Source organism: Euprymna scolopes, chromosome 13 (assembly GCF_053919585.1).
Source record: "Euprymna scolopes isolate OS-2025 chromosome 13, ASM5391958v1, whole genome shotgun sequence".
Taxonomy (NCBI): Eukaryota; Metazoa; Mollusca; class Cephalopoda; order Sepiida; family Sepiolidae; genus Euprymna; species Euprymna scolopes.
Genome location: NC_136494.1, coordinates 94628417 through 94650890, shown reverse-complemented (window position 1 = coordinate 94650890; position 22474 = coordinate 94628417). Strand labels below are relative to the sequence as shown.

Genomic DNA, 22474 nt, shown 5'->3' with positions numbered 1-22474 from the left:
GGTTTTTGATTAGCTTGGCAACATCACGTACAGATATACGTATATCACATAGCGTGTTTTCTGATACAGGAGGAAATATTGGGGTTGGCGACCTTGATCGCAAAGAGTAGAATTAGCTGCAAAGTTCTTGGCAAAGAGTTTGGCTTTGTCTGATGCTGACGAGATTACCTCAGGTCCATTGATAATAGTTGGCATGGAGCACATGCTTCTGTTCAGGATTCTGTTTGCTATTTGCCAAAACTGGTGGGAACCAAGCCGCTGCTCAGCTACTTTGGACTTAACAGATTGAGCATACAACTCTCTTGCGTTCTTTATTACTTTCTTACAATGGTTGCTGGCAGTCCTGAAAGCGGCTTTAGTTTTCATACATCTATTACGTTGGAAACAGTGGAAAAAGTGATTTCTGTGCGCAATTGCAGCAGCACATTCTGGAGAGAACCATGACTGGCTGTTAGGTTTTTGCTGAAACTTTTTTGAGGGTATGAAACGGTCAATACCTACAATTAACCATTCCGTCAGGTCTAATACTATAGAGGACACATCCTTTTTAAACATAGAATGCAGAGGTAGATCAGATATAAATGTACGGAAGCTATCCCAGTCAGCCTTAGTGTATCGATATACTGTACGATGGAGAGGTACGTCTGGGGACTTATTACATTTCATTTTTATCTTAATTGATACAACAGAGTGGTCGGAAGATCCAAGAGGCGACAGAACAGAAACTGAACATAGTTCAGGGCAAGTTGTGAGAAAAAGGTCTAGTAGGCTCGCATACTGGCCGTCATTGTCGGGCACACGGGTGGGTTCCTGAACAATCTGAGTGAGGTCATAGGCAATGGAGAAATCATGACAGAACCTTCCCTCATCATCGGTCTTGTTAGAGTGGGTCAACCATTCGACGTTGTGAACATTGAAGTCACCACATACGTAAATGTTAGCTGAAGCATAAGCAGATAGGACTTGGTCAATTTTCTCAGATATGCTTTGAAAGATAGTAACTCCACTGTTATGGGGGCGATAGAGAGTAAATATAAATGCCGTAGTGTGAGCTAAAGCAACCCGGAAGCACATATAGGGTAAGTTAGGATCTTCCCTGGAGTTGTCCCTACCACATGGAAAGCTATCTTTAATATAGGCACAAATTCCATGCCCATGGCGATCTTGGGGGTCAGATTTAGAAGTCAAGTTAGAGTATCCTTTAATTGCGAACTCTTCTAGGGAAATAGCCTGTCCAATGCCAGTTTCACTTAAAAATAAAAGGTCTGGTTTAGTCTCCCGTAATTGGGTTTCAACCTCTGGAAGGTTAGAACGTAGACCCCTGATGTTGGAGAAGGAGACATGGTAGTAGTGGTCTACGTTGGAAGTTGGAGAACTGGGTTTAATCGTGTATTTTTTCTTGAAACTTGTCATGATGAATTTTTGGAATTTGTGGACTAGGTCGTCAGATTTACTTAGAGCAGGACAGAGAGGGGAAACTAAGAGAGAAATAGAAACAAAGAATTTTTTAATTTTTTTTTTTTATTTGTAGCTAATGATAAGGTAAAGCCATAACAATTACCCACTAGTATGGCATCGAGAGGCCCCACCAGAAGCTACTGCATAGTCCAGAATCCATTCACCAAATGGCAATACAGCAGCCCCAGTACTTTGCACCTGCTGATAGGACAGCCTCCTTGGTGGTTAATCCAAGGTTCGGGTCCCTGACTATCAGGCGGATAACGTCAGCCCAGACAGAACGTTTACCTCCAGCACCCTTACTTGTGACATGGCTACAAGGATAGACATAGAAACAGAAATATTTATATATTTATATATATACATATATATATTTATATATATATATATATATTTATATATATATATATATTTATATATATATATATATTTATATATATATATATATATATTTATATATATATATATATTTATATATATATATTTATATATATATATATATTTATATATATATATTTATATATATATATATATTTATATATATATATATATTTATATATATATATATTTATATATATATATATATTTATATATATATTTATATATATATATATATATTTATATATATATTTATATATATATATATATATTTATATATATATATATATATTTATATATATATATATTTATATATATATATATTTATATATATATATTTATATATATATATATATTTACTTGGCCCTAAGTTTATCACCACAATGAAACTGACGGATAAAGCTAAACTCAACATAGAAACGCAGTTCTGCAGAACTGCTTACCACCTTAAATGGCTGCACGCTTTCGCCCCGCACGATAACAATGATACCCCCCTCAACCTCTCAGGTAATCACAACACCTCTTTTCCTGTTTTTCAGCTTGATCACCCTGTATACCCACCTCCTAATAATATTCCACTAGATATAAAACTTTCAAGGTTAAAGCATAAAATCTTCAGAATACTTGAACGCGAAAAACACCATATTTCCCCCAATCTTAGCAGGAACCAATACCTCACCCTTAAATCCCTTAAAGACAAAGATTTTGTTTATTTACCCTCTGATAAGGGCAGAGAATTTTGTGTTATATCACAGGAATCTTATAACAACCTTGCTATAGAGCATCTTTCCAATACCGACCTTTACACCCCAGCACATAATATCACTGCTGCTCGTATTGAGAACAACATTAACAAGACATGGTCTCAAATTTGTTTTAAAAGAAATCTCCCAAAACAACACAGACTAAATTTTATTACTAAATACAACGAATTACCTACCTTTTATCACCTTATTAAAACCCACAAAAATAGCACACATACACAGATCAGACCCATTGTTTCAAGCGTTAACGGTCCCCTTTATAAAATCTCTTGGTTAATATCCCGCCTACTTAAACCTCTACTCTCTACCTTCCCAGCCCATGTTAGTAGTTCCAACCAAGTAATTAACAGACTCAACGATCTACCACACCATCTACTCAAACTATACAGATACCCATTTAGCCTAGACGTCGTTTCTTTATACACCTCCATTCCTGCACATCTAGCCATCAATCTCATGGCAGACATTATAGCATCTAAAAACCCACAATGCTTCGGAATTACTCCAGGAAATCTCTTACAACTCCTCCGTATTATAGTAGACAACACCTACTTTACTTTCTTACAAAACACGTTCAAACAAGTATCTGGACTACCCATGGGCTCCAGTCTATCCGGTATTCTTGACATTGCTTATATGGACAAACTCGAAAGACACACCCTTCAGTGCATATGGCACCATTTTTTTTATTTGTATTTTAAAATCAAGTAGAGAAAGAGATTCAGAAGAGTCTGGGTGTTCTATAGTAAATTTTAAGTTTGGGTCGGCGTTATTGAATTTGTGGAAAATGTTAATAGCTTCTTCGCAGGAGTATGTGATAATTAAAATGTCATCGATATACCTAGTAAACAGGAGATAAGAGTAGCAATATCCGGAGAATAGTTTCTTCTCTTTGTAGCCATTCTGCCGAAATATCTGATGGAGAGGGTATCACATACTTCTTTTTTGGGGCGATTACAGTTACATGTTTTCATCCGTTATTTTATTTTTGTTGTGGGGGTACCCTTGTTGCCCATGATGAAAATAATAAGTATACCGGTGTGTTTCAAGCAGAACTTCATGTCAACCCAGGCAACGCTGGGTACCCATGCTAGTATATATATATATATATATATATATATATATGTGTGTGTGTGTATATACATATGTATATCTGTTATATGTATGTGCATATTACATAGAAAAATGCAAGCATGAAAAGTAATATGGTTAAGATTTAAACATGGGAAAGTAAAGGACTAGTTAAAACTGGAAAAGAAAAAGACAAGATATTCTAGTAAAAAATATAAATTTATAACTTAAAAAATTGCAGCATTAAGAAATTTTAAACTCAAATTAATCAATTCTTAATCAATACTGCAATATCTTAAGTTATAAAGGAGTTTAAAAACATGTATGCGTATATGCACCCAATAATGTTTGTATAAATAAGAATAGGTTCAATTTATATATATATATATATATATATATATATATATATAAAGCTGAACGTATGTGTGTGTGTCTGGTCACGAATAGGCTCCTATATGGTTGACTATTTTAAAAAACTGATTACATATAATGATAGAAGATGTATCGAGAATCAGGAATGGGTATGTTTGATCTGGCAGAACGGTGGTTCATAAAAATTGTGGGGTCTGCGTCCGTGCCTGGCCCCCAAAGTATGGAAATAAAAAATTAAAAAAAAACGTTTACAAGGGTTTTGATATAGATGTACTTAAGAATACTTTGATAAGTACGTTTCAACTTAAATAGGGATGGTATAATAAAATTGTGAGATCTGCGTTCGCGCCTGTAGTCCATGGAAACATGACACAAACTTTAACAAAGACTTTTCATATCTATTTGCGTAAGTATACTTTGATAATTATGTTTCAGTTTGAAGAAATATGGTATAATAAAATTATTGGGTGTTCGTTGGCGCCTTACCTCCATAGAATGTAAATATGTCACAAAGTTTAACAAGGTTTTTTAAAAGGGGTGAGGGTCCACAATAACACCTTAACTTTAATCTTAATTCAGGTTAGCTTTTATTTTTTTTTTTTAGTTGAATAATATTGTGTCGAATAAATTCACCTCATAAATTCACGTTCGTAATAAAGTGAAAGCCAAAAAAAAAGTCGGAACTTTAGACAATTCTCGACACAAATTTTGCATAACTCTGTTTTTTTCTTCTCCACTTGTACGTGGCACTCTTTCGAAAATAGATAAATAATAAGAAATAAGAACGTTACTTGTTATCGTGTCAAAAGAAGGAAAAAATCCTGCTCACATGATTATGTGTCTTTTTCAAAACATTTGCATAACCTTTTTATTTTTATTTATATATTTGTGTAAGCTTTTTTGTCAGTGTACTAGAAGGAATTCAGTTGATTACAACCCTTTCTGCATGTTCTTTACATTACAATAGTACAACCCTGAATCCGACAGCGCAATACTACACCGTTCAATACTGTAAAACTGAAACGAAGCTGTTCTGCTTGAAAAGGGCGCCATTTTCTTTTATATAGATTCTTTGCTTTAAAAAATCTAAAGTAATTACGTGTTTACTTTTTTAATATCCCATTTTGCTGTTTCGAGTTATTTTACTAAAGTAAGTAAAGCTTCATTATTTTTCAAAACTTTTTGAGTATCAAAACCTATCTCTTTACAAGCCCCTCCTTTTCATGACCCATCATACCTTCATCAATCACAGTCCATTTTCTGTAGGCTGTTTTTGAACCCAGTCAACGACGGGTACTTCTGCTAGTATATATACATCAGTTCATAAACTTGAGATTTGGGAAAATCTTTTAATCGATTTACGGCCAAAAATGTAGCTGTTAAGGAGTCAAAGTTCAACGATTTGACTATTGAAAACTCTACCAAACTCCTCCGACAATTTTGGGTCTAAACACTTGAAATTTTAGATGTAGGTTCCTTGGACATGAATCAAATATTTTAACTTGATTTGAGCCCAAAACAACAAATTGGGATCAAAGTTAAAAAGAATTTGACCTCTCAATCAAGTGTATTCAGACATAGGGTTTTTAATCGGTTTTTGGCCGAAAATTTTGCTACCAAGGGGTCAAAGTTCAAAAGATTTGACCTTTTCGGTCTCTAGCAAACTATTCAACAAATTTTACATCTAAACATTTGAAATGTCTTATAAAGGGTATTCAGAAATGCAGCAAGTATTTAATCAGTTTGGGGGCGAAAATTTGGCTGCCAAGAAGTCAAATATAAAAGCGTTTACCTCTGCAGACTCTACTAAATTTGTCTGCCAATTTTGAGTCTAAACACTTGAAATTTTAGATGTAGTTCCCTGGACATGAGTTAAACTTTATATATATATATATATATATATATATATATATATATATATATGCACACAAAGTCATGAACAGTATTTTTCTTTTTGGTGGTACAAAATTTAATGATATCTCTGTACAGACCAATTTTATTAATCATGAAGAATAAAACTGAAACGCTAGCTGACTGGTTTCGCACCTCGCTCAACAGAGCTAAAATCGAGGTAAATAACGCTAAAGAAAAAAGAGATATATGAGATGGAAATATAGTGGTTGTGTTCCAAACTGTAATTACCTTGACAAATTTATGTGCTCTTTCAATATTTCCAGTCTGTTCACTTGTGTTCCATTTGCCGAGACTATTAATATATGTGCTGACGCCTTATATCGCAGTCATCTAACGACTCCCACAATTCCCGAAGATATCTTCGTTGAATTAATGAAATTGGCTACCATGTCAGTCCAATTCAGCTTCAATGATGTGATGTGTAAACAACTGAATAGTGTGGCCATGAGTTCTCCCCCTTAGATCTGCTTTGGCAAACATTTTTGTAGGTTTCCATTAACAGGGATTACTTTCTGGTTCTCAAAAACCGGATCTTTAATAAATAATCGTGTATGTGCCTTAAACTTCAGTGTTGACTTGCCTTCCGTTTTGTGCAGGTCACACTCTCTTTATCGTCTAAAGATTTTAGAAACTATCTATATTATGTCCTTGGGACCTAGTCTTTGCAAACAAAGAGAAAATCTCTTGGGACTTAATGTAATTTGTATCTGATTATTCCCCTCAAACTCTGTTTTTCTTTCCTCATTTATCCCTTGTCATATTCCCATCTCATATATATATATATATATATATATATATATATATATATATATATATATATTAATCGTTATTCCATTCTATTTTAGCTCTGTTGACTGAGATGCGAAACCGGTCAGGTAGCTTTTCAGTTTTATGCTTTTAATTTCATTGTGATTAATAAAATTGGTCGGTACATAGCTATCATATGTAAGTGAAAATGTGTCTGTATCGGAGGACACTTCTCAACCTATATACTCAACGAATTTTTTATCTACAGACTTTAAATTTGGTATATACGGTATTCAGACATGTAGAAAACATTTTAATCATTTTTCATACCCCCAAAAAAAAACTTCTGAGGGGGTCAAAATTGAAAACTTCGTACGTGGGGGAGTCATTGAATTTTTATCTGTTTGTCAATTGTTTCATGGATGTGCATGCGTTAATCGTTCATATGAGAGGTTAATTATATTAAGAATAAGTAGGTTTGAAAACACTTTTTAAAGATAGTGTCACGCTGGTTTAATGGTTATTGTACTTGACTCACTGTCTGGTTTTCGTTTTGATCTCAGCTGAAGTATTTTTTTTATTTACAAGAAGTGAATTGTTTAGAAAAAAACACAATACTCGTATTCACATGTCTCGTTTTTCCTCCGTTTTACTTAATTTTTGTAAAAGGAATTTTAACTTTACGTTTAATCCTGGTGGTCTTTCTGTTTATAATAAATAAGAATTCTGCATTAATTAACATGTAATATTTGTGCATATTTTACGACCTGGTAACGCTGGGCGGCCTGCTAGCGTGTGTGTGTGTGTATATATATATATATATATATATATATATATATATATATATATATAATGTAGAGAGAGAGAGAGAGAGGGGGGGGGGAAAGAAGATAGATAATTCGGCTTGATTTTTGTCAAAGTTCCAAAGATGATTGAAGATTTTTCGACATTTGTTTCTGCCCCACTGAATGCAACAAAGAATTCCATATTTGTTTCTTATAACAAAAACATTTAATTATTTTTATCACGTGATTTCATTCATTATTTAGTCTCGTACTTTTCTATCTTTTTAGGTGCTGTGCATGGATTCAATCGGCGACGAGAGTCCTTATCCAAAATGCAGTCGATCCTCGTGGAAGCTCCAATTAATAAAGTAAGCAACCAACATGCTTTTAATATCAACGTTTTCTTGCATCTGATAAATGCAACTAATTGTTTAAAGATTATATATAATCTTTTTAAAATAATTGTACATATCAGTGTAAGCTAAATAAATCATCCTCTGTAATAAAGTCCAACGTGCATATATATATATATATATATATATATATATATATATATATATATATATATATATATATAATGTATGTATTTATGTGAATATATATGTATGTGTGTATATATATATATAATGTATGTATTTATGTGAGTATATATGTATGTGTGCATATATATATATATGTATCTCTCTCATCATGTATATATATGTATCTCTATATATCTATCTATCTATATATATATGTGTATCTATATGTAGGTATGTGTGTATATATATGTAGATATTAGGTATGTGTGTATATATATGTAGATATATGTGTGTATATATATATACATATATGTAGATATATGTGTATATATATATGTAGATATGTGTATATATATGTAGGTACGTGTGTATGTATATGTAGGTATGTGTGTATATATAAATGTAGATAGGTGTGTATATATAAATGTATGTATGTATGTTCCGAAGGCAGACAATGATGACGATCTTCACATATTACTTTACAACTAAATATACATAGAATCAGACAAAAAATCCAAATGAACAGATCAGCATTTGAAACGGTTGGAATTTTTTTTTTTTAATAAAATGGTTGTACACAAAAACTCACGTTCCGAAGGCAGACAATGATGACGATCTTCACATATTACTTTATAACTAAATATACATAGAATCAGACAAAAAATCCAAATGAACAGATCAGCATTTGAAACGGTTGGAATTTTTTTTTTTTAATAAAATGTTTGTACACAAAAACTCACGTTCCGAAGGCAGACAATGATGACGATCTTCACATATTACTTTACAACTAAATATACATAGAATCAGACAAAAAATCCAAATGAACAGATCAGCATTTGAAACGGTTGGATTTTTTTTTTTTTTTAATAAAATGTTTGTACACAAAAACTCACGTTCCGAAGGCAGACAATGATGACGATCTTCACATATTACTTTACAACTAAATATACATAGAATCAGACGAAAAATCCAAATGAACAGATCAGCATTTGAAACGGCTGGAATTTTTTTTTTTTTTTAACTCCAGCCGTTTCAAACGCTGATCTGTTGCATTTGGATTTTTCGTCTGATTTCTATGTATAGTTAGTTTGTTTTGGATTTTTTTATGTCAAACTCATTGAATGGTACCTTCATCCTGATCATTGAGGATATATGAATTTTGAAACGCTCCTTCATGTGTATTTTACATGTATCTGCATGTGTACGTGTGTGTATGCATATATAATACATGCTTATAATGTGTACCTCTATGTGTGTATGTTTGCATGTGTGTGTACATTCATATGTATGTTTGCGTGCATTCTGTGTGTATGCATGTATGTGTGCATGCATGTGTTTATTTCCATGTGTATGTGGGGTGGAGAGGGCTCCCATAAGCCGTGGTGAAGGCAACCCCTCTAGGAGCAGCAAATCTCTGATTTAAACAACCATAAAGCGGGAGACCAGTACCCGCATTAAGCTGGTCTGCAGTTTAACTTGTTGCTGGCTCTCTTGCTCTTGCTTGTTGAGAACATTTTGAACCGAGAGAGAAATTTAGCTGTCGTACAAAGCTAAATCTCTGTAACATCATCTTTGTATAGATACTCCCTCAGGCATTTGTCTATAAAAAATAGTCCTATAGCAATGGAAAAGTTGTGACGCATGTAGGCTTCAAATGCTGGAAGTATGTAATAATTGATCTGCCATCATTATATGTATCTGTGTGTGTATGTACGTATATGTGTACGTATGTTTATATATGTACATGTGTATGTATATGTATATATCTGTGTATATGTATGTATATATGTATGTATCTATATATGTTTATGTGTTTGTATGTATATATGTATACATATATATGTTTCCATGTGTATGTATGTGTATATATATACATATGTGTATGTTTGTGTATAAATGCATATATATGTATATATATGTAGTTAAATGCATGTGTATTTATATGTGCATATATGTGTACGTGTTTGTATTTGTATATGTGTGTGTATTTGTGTATGTATGCATGTGTGTATGTATATGTATATATGTTTATTATGTATTGTGTATGTATGTATATGTGTGTGTGTGTGTGTGTGTAGCAATGACCGTCTTCAGTGTCATGTCTGCTTGAGCGTGTGAATTTGCCGGTAGCACTAAAAAAAGAAGTCATGTTAGGGCTCATGAATTTTAAGTGTCTGAGGGAGTGGCACTCGTCTGACAAGACGTTGCAATCATCAATCATCATGTATGTATGTATGTATGTATATGTGTGTGTGTGTGTGTGTGTGTGTGTGTGTGTGTGTGTGTATATGTATATTACCGAAGATCAGATGTCGGTTTCGAATCCAAACAAAGGTTAACAATATCTCTTCAGCCCTTGTTTATATGTCTCCTAATCTTTTGTAACACATATATGAATATACATATATGTCATCGTACAAATAGTTAGTGAGTACAAAATTGTCGAATGAATATTTAGAGGAATTAAGAAAGCAACCATATAATATATATATATATATATATATATATATATATATATATATATACATGAGTTTAATCACAGATTTTATAATCAAATGAATTATTGCCTTATTAAATATTATAGTGAGATAATATTTTCAAGACGATCCGAGCCAAAAATGTAAAGCTCAATATATAAAATTAGAGCAAAATATAAATGCATGGATTATAGTTAAATCCTGTGGATTAAAATATATATAAAAATATATTCAGGTCAAGAATTTATAGTTTGAAACAAGGAATATATGGAAAAGAATAAATTTATTTCCGTAATCCATGGATTTTCAATAATGGTTCATATCATGAGAAGATATGAAATCCAATTAGCAAAATCATCAGTTATGAATAAATATATATTTTGCTTATCAGCACATATATTAAAAAAGATTATTTAAAAATCATTTAAAAGGCATAGATAAAGGATATCATACAGCCTACGCAATCCAACGTTGAAATGAGTTCAATTATTTCCAGGATATTTCTGCCAGGTCGGACGAATAAGAATCCAAGGGGAAAATTGAAGATAGTAGAGTAATCCGTAACATTTGAAAAAAAAACTTTAAATTAGAGGTGACATCCAGAATGTGTAAAGATCGCATAATGTAATTTCCAGGGGTATAAGAAATGGTAAATACCTCTGGCAAGGCAAGATCTGCTAATGCTGAATTTTGAAGAAATTTGAAATCTTTGCGGGTGCGGAGACATTGTAGCGTATTGGAAATCAATAATCAATTGCATTTTATATATCTCCATCGATTATAACAACACGCATGCGGATATACAAATATCCAAAACTGTATACGTCAAAACATATATAAACATTTAGAACACGAAAATCTCCGAACTCAGCAAGCCTCCATTTGGTAAAAATTTGGACAAAATCTGTCTTCAGTCTGCTCCGCAAAAATATAGATTCATAAGTGTTGGGCCGATCAATTCGATTTTTAGAAGGTAGTCTTACATAATGAAAATGAGAGAAATAAAACTAATTTAAGAAGAAAAGGAAAAAGGAGAAAAGAAAAAAAAAGGAAAGTCAATGAAGGCTGGCATCGCAAAACCAATTGTAGAGATCAAGTTTTTTTTGGAGGGTGGGTGTAAGATTTAGGTCAGAGTTTATTTAAAGTTTACGCGTGTCATAAACAACCTTGTGCATGTCAAATTTAATTGGGAAATATGAACTGTATGTGTGTGTGTGTGTGTGTGTGTTTTTTTTAATATACGTGTGTGGAGGTGGGTAGAAAACTTACATTTAAAGCCAGTCGATAAAAATAATAAATATAAATAAAAATGCATAAAAATATATGTTTGATCTTCTCAGATAAAATATGCTAAATATAAAATCAAATATACTTAATTAGAGAATTATTATAAAGTATTAGAGATAAGAATGCATGAATTAAGATATTTCTAGTAGTAGAATTACGTAGATAATGTAGAAATTCAAAGCTATTGCGCATAATTCACATAAATATATATATATATATATATATATATATATATATATATATATATATATATATATACATTAGTGTTGGAACGATTAATCGGAATTGGGAATCAGAAAAATCGGAAGATTTGATGGTATCGGAATCGGTATCAGAATCAGAAAAATTGATGCCTATTTTCCGATGCCCAAAAGAATCTTTTAATTGTCTTTTTTTATTTGATTTTGTTTAAAATAAGATCTTCCATTGCTTATAATAATGATAAAATAATAACTATTTATTGATTTTTAATTACCAGTAAAGCTAAAATCGCTTGATCATCCTCCATAAGTGTATTTTTGACGTTTAGGAAAATATCTGCATATTTAACATGTTTTTTACGAAAAGCGGGGAAATAACAATCTTATAGTCAAATAATTAGAGATTTATAAAGAATCGGAATCGGTAATTGTATCAGAAGCAAGAATTTAGCACGGAATCGGTAATAAAATATTAGCATCGTCCCATCACTAATATACATCTGAATATATATATTTATACACATATAATTATACATATATTCATAAATTTAAAGAAACCTTTATTAAAAGCTAGAATTCTAGGTTAATAAAAGCTACATTACCCCATCGATAAATATAGGTTAGAGTTGATCAGATAAAAAACTTAAGTTGAATGTTGAATCAATTCAATGATCATAGCAACAATATAAATATTAAATATAAGTTATCTAGATAGATACAATTATGAAATGAATAAATAAAAGTACAAAATGAATAAATAAATGTAATTTAATTTGGAGCGAATTAGTTAATTAAAATATAATTCTGATATTAATAAGAGGGGTTATGGATTACTTTTTTATTATCGTGAGCTAATATATACGCAAGACCCTATTAAAGCGATATAATATGCTGCGATAAAAACTTATCATTATATCTGCCAGAGCACTTTAATCCAGTTGAATTTGTTTTTTAAAAAATTAATACCTTATTAATTGATAAAGATTTATAAATAAATGGGTTATATTAATAGTTGGATCAAAATGAGTACCAAGCTAAACATTATTATATATCGAGGCTAAATTAATTTATCCTAGAATTTAATATTCATATTGAGATAAAGACAAAAGGGATTAGGGTATGACTAGCAGGAATTCATCTAATTTGAGTATGTTAATACAATATATATATGTACACATATGATTCGCCGGAATTCAACCAATTTGAGTATGTTGACACAATATATACGTGTCTACACATATGTATAATATTTATACATAGAAATGCATACAGATACATATATATTATTATTATTAATTTAAATGAGATGAGTTAAGTTTTTCGAACCAGCTATATTTGAATATTTTTTCTATGTTTGCATAGTGAAATTGGTTCATTTTTAACATTTATTGTAGCGTAAGGAAAAGTTATTATATTAACAGCTTCTGAAATGCAAAGATTACAGAATTTAGATTTTGAGGTGTAAGAGTTTTAATGAATACGGAATTTTCTCACGTAAGAGGTTTTTAATTAAAATTGTTATGGAAGTGCCTTTATTGTTATTTGTGTTTTCATTTTTGAAGGAACTTATGTTATTGGAGATTGTAAGTTTTATTAGATTTGCCGAATGGATTTTAAGAGCAGTATTTATAATAATTCCATAATTTAAATCCCTATTCTGGATATGGGAGATGTTTGTAGAAGTGGAGGGATATTCTGATCTGTGTTATTTTATAGAGTAGTTTCATGTATAACGTGGGTGTTAGGTTATGCGCTGTTTATGGGAACATTGTCTTGATGGTTATTAAAGTTCTCTAATGTGGTGGCTTCTGTGGTTAGGATATTTCGACTGGAGTTGTTGGGGATTCTATCAATTACATTTGTTTGTTTTTATTGGGAGTTCAGTAACTGTACAGGAATATATAAAATTTGTATGTATGCAATAATTCTTTAAAGGGCATAGTGGTTTGTTTTGGCAATTACAGTTTTGTCTAGGTAGTATAAGTGGGGGAGGAGCTTGGGCTTTTTTTTATCTTACAATTAATTGATGTTATTATTGTTTGGGCTAGGTTCGGCATAGTAAAGTAAGGTATCTTTATCATGTTTTTAGTTAATATCTTTCATTATTTATATTGCCTAAGTCTATGCTTTGTAATGAAAAGAGCATCATCCCTATAAAGACCCCGCATGCAATTTTTTTAATTTTATACTGAGCTCTTTCAATAAGAAAAGGCCAAGTAAGTCAGTAACTTGTGCTATTGGAGGTTTTTAGTGAAAATTAGAGCCTTGTTGAGAAGTACTGGAGAGATAATTCTTATATATATATAGAGAGAGATAGATAGATAGATATAGATAGATATAATTCCGTAAAGAATAGCACAATTTCTTTAGGAAATCTTAAGTGAGAGAACTCAATGCGTAGCAGAACATACACAAAAAGAAAAACGCAACACAAATTTAGATTATAAATTCTTTCAACCCAAAAGAGCCTTACCAAACGAGAAGTGCTAGTCGAGGTAGGATGTCGTACAACCGTTTATGTATTTATTAAAAAAAGAAAAATGGAAAATAAAGGGAGTGACAATTTAGGAGTGGGCGTCAGGCTAAGTTTGTGTCGTATTATTCTTTTAACATGTACACACACACACACAAACACGCACGCGCGCGCACACACACACACACGCACAGAGTTTATAAGAATAAAAATGTGGCCAATGATAACACAAATGCAATCATATTATGATCATACATCACATAAAACCTCATGAAGCTGTCATGAATAAGTGTTGGTAAACACAAGTCAAGGATACGTCCTTGACAATCAGTCTGACAGTGGTTTTGTTGCTGTTGGGCTGACTTATTATTTTGTTCAGTCTAAGGAGATGGACCTTTCCAGGCTCACTTTACCTTTGGTTTTTGAGAAGGGGTTAGATTATTGCTTGTCACGCAAGGTGTACCTATCAAGAAATATCTACAGGGTTGCTCAGACATTTTTTATTATCATTATTATTATCATCATTGTCATAATCATCATCGTATTCTTATTTTTATTATCATCATTATTATCATAATATTATTATTATTACTATTATATATTATTACTATAAATGTCATTATTATCATCATCATTACTAGTATCATTATTAAAACCATCATGATTATCATGATTATTCTCATCATCATTGATATATCATACTGGGGAGAGTAGTTTTTATGTGACTGTCTTGTGTGAATGTTTATCAGCAAAACCATTCCTTTTCTCTAGATTTCGCGCCATATCCTTACTTCCGTTTGCATGCAGAGGTCATTCTCTCTGACTCTTGATTCGTCAATCATTCTCTCTACTAAGACGGCGTGATTTTAATATGAAACAATTATAGTGCTTTGTAGTCTTTGGTTTTATACCAATGGAAAACACATGGCATCATTTACACTGAAGTGCTATAAAATGTCTGGGGTTTTTTTTTACAGAATAAAAATCAAAACCAAAACTTTTAAATTCATTTTTTCATATTCATCTTTTTTTCTTCTTTTCATACATCCTTATATCACGAGCAAAGCCAGGTATCACTGCTAGTAAAATGATTGTTGTGTTCTAACACAAACTACATTCATAATTTCGATTCCTTGAACTATTGTTCTCATCTTGAGTACTATTTTTACAACGTTTCGATCGATGTAACCTCTAAACTTCTTTAAATGTATATTGTCAAACTCGGGATCTTTTTATCAAACCCACAAGTGACCGTGGATAAAGTACTTGGCAAAATTCAGTTGCAAAGTTACAACTTTTGGGAATCCTCAGTGCAAGCGACACTCAAGATACAATTGTGAATTAGTTAGGATCTTTACTCAGTCATGGCCGACAGTACAAAAGCATTCTATTCCTATGGAATGAATAAACAGTTCTGTTCAAAATTCTGTGCAGATCACTGAGTTCGAGAGACAGAGAGAGAGAGAGAGACAGACAGACAGAGAGAGAGAGAGAGAGAGATTCCCAAATTCGACAGAAAGATTCCCGAGTTCCACAGAAAGATTTCCGAATTGGACAAGATACGCCTGAAGAAGGCTGGAGATTACATCGACCAAAACGTTGTCAAAATAACACTCAAGATGTGAACAGTAGTCTGAACAATCCAAAGATTACGAATAATCAATCCTCATCTCAAAAATTACAAAACGTTACATTTATCTTGTTTTCCACTTTAAAATCGAATTTTCATTTCTTTTCTTAAACAAATTGTCTTTCACAGCAAAGGTCTGGCTCGATTACAAGTAGTTCCAGCGAGGTAAAAAAAAATATTATAATTATATTTTTGTTGGTTCTATTTATATTTTATGCCTCGTTGGGCATCTTCTATTTTTATCAATTTTCATTCCAACTTTTAATAATAAAAACAAAATTATATCCACTATATTTATAAGATGATTTCGATTTTCCTCTGCCATCACAGTTTTAACAGAAGTATAACCAATTTTTTACACTCCCAATTAAATCGTGTAAAAATAGTGTTAGATTTATTCAAGAACTAAAATCTGGTTACTAACTAATATTTTGGGTCATTCTATAAAATATCGGAATTAATTACAGAACATCTACAGTCGTAGTCAATATGGCGTCCTATACTGACAAACGCATTACTTGTTATAAAATGACTTTATGAAACTAACACACCATAAATGTAAACAATTCAAACGTTACTTTGTATTTTTTACCTATTACGAAAATTAAAAAAAAACTAATGTTTTCATTAAATCAATTCAACTTTAAGACGAATCATGTTAAGATCCATGTGTTAATGTAATATGTCTTACATGTGTTTCGTTGAATAGTGGAGATTCGCCATACAACTCATCAGAGGCAGATATGTGTTCCTTGAAAAAAAAACAGTTCAATAGTTTTTTTTTTTTCCTTGGAATAAAAAGTATGTGATGAAAGAAAAATGTTGATAAAAAGAAAATCGAAAATCACAGGAATAAAAATTTTAAAAAAAAACTATAAGAGTAGATAAATACTCTTCAAAAAATCTCATTGGATTCACTACTCAGGAGGAGCTATCATTTTATAATGCTATATTTTATCTATCAGAAGTCAGCCATACTTCTGAAGGTTTCGTAATTAGGTTCAAAATTAAAAGCAACGTGCTATTTGCAAAATATTGATAATAAAAACCATCTTAGTTTTAATTAGATTTAATTCCTTATCGAAAATTCTGAACTGAATTAACGAAACTAAAGTTATTTACATAACAAACTCAACTTTCAACAATGCATATTTAATTCCTCTCGTAAATAACTTTTCATTGTAAATTTTTTTAAATTGAAGAAGTCCTATAAATTTTTACTCTGATGATGATATTTAATCAACTAGCACTATTCAAAATCATAATTTGTTTACGGTAAACTACCTTTTTCCATTAAAACGACAAAACAAGATCGATAATTGGCTTTTATTCTTGGAGTTATCGCCCTTACATTTGAGATGCAAATCCCTAATCCTTATATGAGATTTATTATAAAGTAAACAGTATCAAAATTAAATTATTTTTAACATTTATTTTCTCCATGTCCCTTCCATTAAATGTAAAATTACCCCATTGATAGAAACAATCAATTTTCAAAACCAGGTAAAGTATACTCAACCAACCCCTCATCATGCAAAACCACTGTGTATTTATACTGACGAATGGCTATGTCAACATATAATTGTTCACTCTTAATATATCAATTTCCTTTTTAATAATTATTTATTATTTATTTATGTTTACGTTATTTATTTAATTTAATTTATATATCTATCTATCTATCTATCTATCTATATATATATATATATATATATATATATATATATATATATATATATATATATATGAAGTATAAAGTTTCAAGGTTATATCACTCTGATTTAATAATAACTTAAACTATATATATAACTGGACTTAAATTTCAAATTTACATCCATCCCCCCCAAAAAAAGTTAATGTATGCGCAATCTTGGGAATCATTCCGGAATCTATTACGATCATAGCTGATTTAAAAATAAATGTTTCGGCAACATCATCTACTGGATTCGTACTTATTATATTGTTTGAATTTAATGTTTTTTAACATATGTGAAATATTCATATTTTAAAACCGCTAGACTTTTCTGTTGAACATTCACCTTTTTGAAACTGCTAAAACTGTAAAAAAAAAAAATGAGACACATTCGTTGTTTTCTTTTCGTGATTTTATAAATAAATATATTTTTAAAATATCTAAACGGTTTGACAAAATATATAACATATTAACTTAAATAAACATCGTTATTTGAAAAGATATGCGATTAAAAAATTTAAAAAAATCAATTGATAAAAAAGTTTACATATTTTTATATATTTATTGTAAGGGGGTAAAAAAATAAACATAAAATGTAGTCTTCTATAAAAAATAGTTTAACAGTTTTAAAATGGAAATATTTTGCATGTTAAAAAAAAACATTAATTCAAACAAAATGATATTGCCGAAACATTTATTTTAAAATCGGAGACGATCGTAATAGATTGTGCAGGTTTAAATAAAATATATTTAAATAAAGTACATTTAAAAAATCGTAACTATGTTTGAAAAAATATAATTACTAGAACAAATGCACAAAGTGAGCGAGAGAGAGAGAGGGAAAGAGAGAGAGAGAGAGGAAATAAATGCTTGTTGTTTTTTTCTTCGGCATCGTCTTAAAATGTTTTTTCCTTTGGCATAAAAAGAAATTTAAAAAGCAAGCGAGAGAGAGACAGAGGATGAGAAAGTAAGATTTGGGAAGAATATATACAGAGAAAGAGAGGGAGAGAGAGAGAGAGAGAGAGAGAGAGACGAAATACAAATGACGCCGTAAAATGTAAGAAAATGAACACAGCAATTTACTCAGAGGGCAAATATAAGTATCATTGCGACGCTATATTTGAATGGTACACTAACGTTCGTTTAGCATGCGATTACCGTTAATCCGGAACATAGGAATGGTCAGAGCTCAGCCAATCAGAAAGAGTAGAATTATTCTAACGAGACTTTATTATTTTTGAATCGGAAAAGAGAGAGATTATGCTATGTCTACGAGTTTATGATTCAGTTACGAAGGGAGAAACCCCATATCTGTCGAAAGTGCAGAATTTCTCTGGTAATTACTGGGAGCGGTAGGAGGACTTGATATTTAGAGGTAAAAATAGGAACTGCTTCCTCTAAAGATGGTTGCGATTGTGATGATGTTGCTTCTAGGATGAAATGTAGGATTTTATAATTTTATTATAATAGGGAATTTCTGTAATCAAAATATTATATATGGAGATAAGTTCTATTGAATATATTTTCTATTGAGCTTCATTTTTGCTTTCAGAAATTTATTCTTATTTTAAACGATCTGAACTATATAAATTTGAAATTTCTTGAAATTTTATTTATTTATAAGCTCTATGCATATATTGAGCACTTTTGAAAAATATTGGTCTTTTAGTTCATGTTAACAATATTCTTGAACTTACTATATACATATCAGCAGTTGGGTGTTGAATGAGGATCAACAAATGTTCAAACTTCCCATACTTTTATTGTCATCGGAATCGGTGAAATCGCCTATTTTTTACTCAAATCGATTTATTGCCTGCTCTACTTGTGTACCGGGAGGAAGCTTCATATCACTTCCTGCATTGACTAAGTCCCCAATACATTGTAACTTACATTGCACTGTAGAGAATCTACTGTTGTTTTTTTTTTGTTTTGTTTTTTTTAATTATCTGTAAATAATGGCTTCACTTTAAAATGCAAAAGTCAAGTGTCATGGTTCAATTGTGCTCTAAATGGAAAATTTCTTTCAAACGCGCCCATGCTTTATCAAAGAACTAACTTTTGACTTAATGAAATTATTTCTACATAGTCACTTAAATTAAAGTAAACAGTACAAAAGTTAAGTAACATGTTCAATATGCTCTATAAAAAAAAAAAACATTAATTTCAGAGGCGCCCGTCTTATAAAATACAGTAGAACTTCGGAATATGGCATAAAAAATAGTAACAAAATACAGTACAGTATATAATACACATGTATATAATCAAATAACATTTAAAATAACACCGTAAGGCGGAGCAAATATCGTAACCAGGGACCGGAAAATATCATATTCCACATCGTAACCTGAAAAACGTATCCTAGGGTCACCGTATCCCGAGGTTCTACTGCGATATACAATTGATTTTATAGGTTGAGCCTTTCTGTTTGTGTGGTGATAAAACTTCTCAAATGAACTTGTAATGTTAGGCTGTATAAAAGTGTTAACTTTGGTCAAAATCGGACTTCTTTAATCAGATTTTTCCGATGTTCCGATATCAAAAAGTCTATGTAAGAATACTCTCAGACATATCAAGGACCTTCGTGTTAAATTTTTAAAAAATTGGCCCAACCATTTCCGAGTCCATAGGGAACGAATTCACATGCACATTCACACACACGAAGTTTCTTTTCTCATACGAATTAATAAGGGATTCTGTGCTAAGTCCACACCATCAGGTACGCACTGTTAGTAATGTGATTGCTGTTTTCTAAACCAAACTTCATTCATTTTGTTCTCTTTGTCTTCCAATTGAAGTCGAGCTTATATTTCTTGTCTTTAACAAATTTTCTTCCAGACATCTAACCCAATTACAAGTCTTTACGGTGAGGTAAAATAAACCAAAATACTTATATTTTTGTTGGTTCTATTTGTATATGATGCCTCGTTGGGCATCTTTTATTTTTATCAGTTGCCATTCCAACATTTTATAATAAATGAAATTATATATAAAATTGATTTTGTAATAAATTTTAAGATGATATCATTCTTAGATGTAATAGCAATGCCTAAGCAAAATGATTTTGGACATGTTTCTAGAGAAGTCGAAAGTAAGTACAGATAATCTTTGTCTAAAAACACCTTCTTTCGAAAATCGAGAAGACACGATAAGAGAATGATATCATGTTGAATTTAGTACTTTATTTATTATAAACTGCATGGAATGTTTTATACATTAAATATTGAACTTCGTTTTTGCTTTTGGAAATTGAATCCTATTTGAATTTGGCTTAATTATACAACTTTGTTCTGGTATTATTATTACACACTCATTATATATATATATATATATATATATATATATATATATATATATATATATATATATATATACATACACATACATATATATATACATACACACACATACATATATATATATACATACACATACATATATATACATACACATACATATATATATACATACACACACACATATATATATACACATATATATATACATATATACATGCATATATATATACATACATACATATATATATATATATATATATATATATATATATATATATATATATTACAAGCATTTCTGTGCTAAGTACATCGGTGCTACAACAACAATGGTGGGTACTTAGAATAGAAATGCTAATTAATTTCTGTACATTGTTTTAATGTTCATATGAAGTTTATTTATGGTGTTCTTCTTTGTATTGAGCACTTTTGAAAAAGTATTAATTTGAAGTTCATTTTATCAATATATTTGTACTTTTGTAATATATTGTTTTCGTGCAAAAGTGCCAGGATACAAAATGATTTTTACTACTTCTGTCTATCTAATCTGATAGGCACGGTCTCTTTGCGAACATATTATATTTCTTTTGTTTGTTTTTTTTTCTTTTTTTTCTTTTTATATTAATTCTTCTCGTCATATAATGAATATTTATCGATGAAACCTATTAAAATATGTTCCTTATTTCATTCTGAACACTTTTCTATTAATAATTTTTGCATATGAAGAAAGTTATTTAAAAGTTTTGTTTGGAAAATTTCATATTTGTTTTATTTTTAAGACATTAGATAGAATGATATGGTTGCATAGTGGTAGTAGAAGAAATACAGATGCCGAGAGAGGGGGAGAGCGTAAGAGACATATATATATATATATATATATATATATATATATATATATATATATATATATATATATATATATATATTCCAATAGAGAATGAACCAATCTATACTATACTAAAAGTTCATGTTTGCTTGTCATGATATTGGTTTGTTTGTTACGTTTTTTGAGGACATATTTTATATCTAAAACAAAACAAATAGGGAGTAATAGAAAATTTGTTTTATTAATGCTCTGGGAGAGGGGCTTAATTTTAATTGGTGATTTCAGTAGCGCTTTGGAGATCACCTAAGTTTTTTTTGTACGGCTCACTTTGAAATTACTTTTTGTTTTATTGCTCATATTTTGCTTGAAAGTGGTAATCAACAGGTGAAAAGAATATTACCTACTTACGTGTCATGTTGAAATTAGTATAAAATGCAAAAATTATGGAAAATGATCCATTAGAAATATAATTACAAGAAAAAAAATAGGATGCATGTGTAGATTGGTGATTTTTTAAACAGGTGAAAACATTATTACATACTTATGTGTCAAAGGCAAGAGAAGTTACGTTTCTACTTACAT

The 22474-nt window shown here is 30.7% G+C and overlaps 1 protein-coding gene across 8 annotated transcripts in view; it reads left to right on the top strand.

The window, feature by feature from the left end:
* The window catches only part of LOC145292090 (high affinity cAMP-specific and IBMX-insensitive 3',5'-cyclic phosphodiesterase 8B-like), a 973128-nt gene that overhangs the window by 736737 nt on the left and 213917 nt on the right, over window positions 1-22474 (top strand). For 6 of the 8 annotated variants that reach the window (XM_080138173.1, XM_080138169.1, XM_080138167.1 and 3 more), the window contains exons 10-12: window positions 7778-7857; window positions 16207-16242; window positions 20609-20641. In XM_080138173.1, coding sequence (XP_079994299.1) covers window positions 7778-7857; window positions 16207-16242; window positions 20609-20641 — 149 coding nt within the window. The remainder of the gene's footprint in view (window positions 1-7777; window positions 7858-16206; window positions 16243-20608; window positions 20642-22474) is intronic. The other 2 variants (XM_080138174.1, XM_080138172.1) reach the window with 1 other exon arrangement.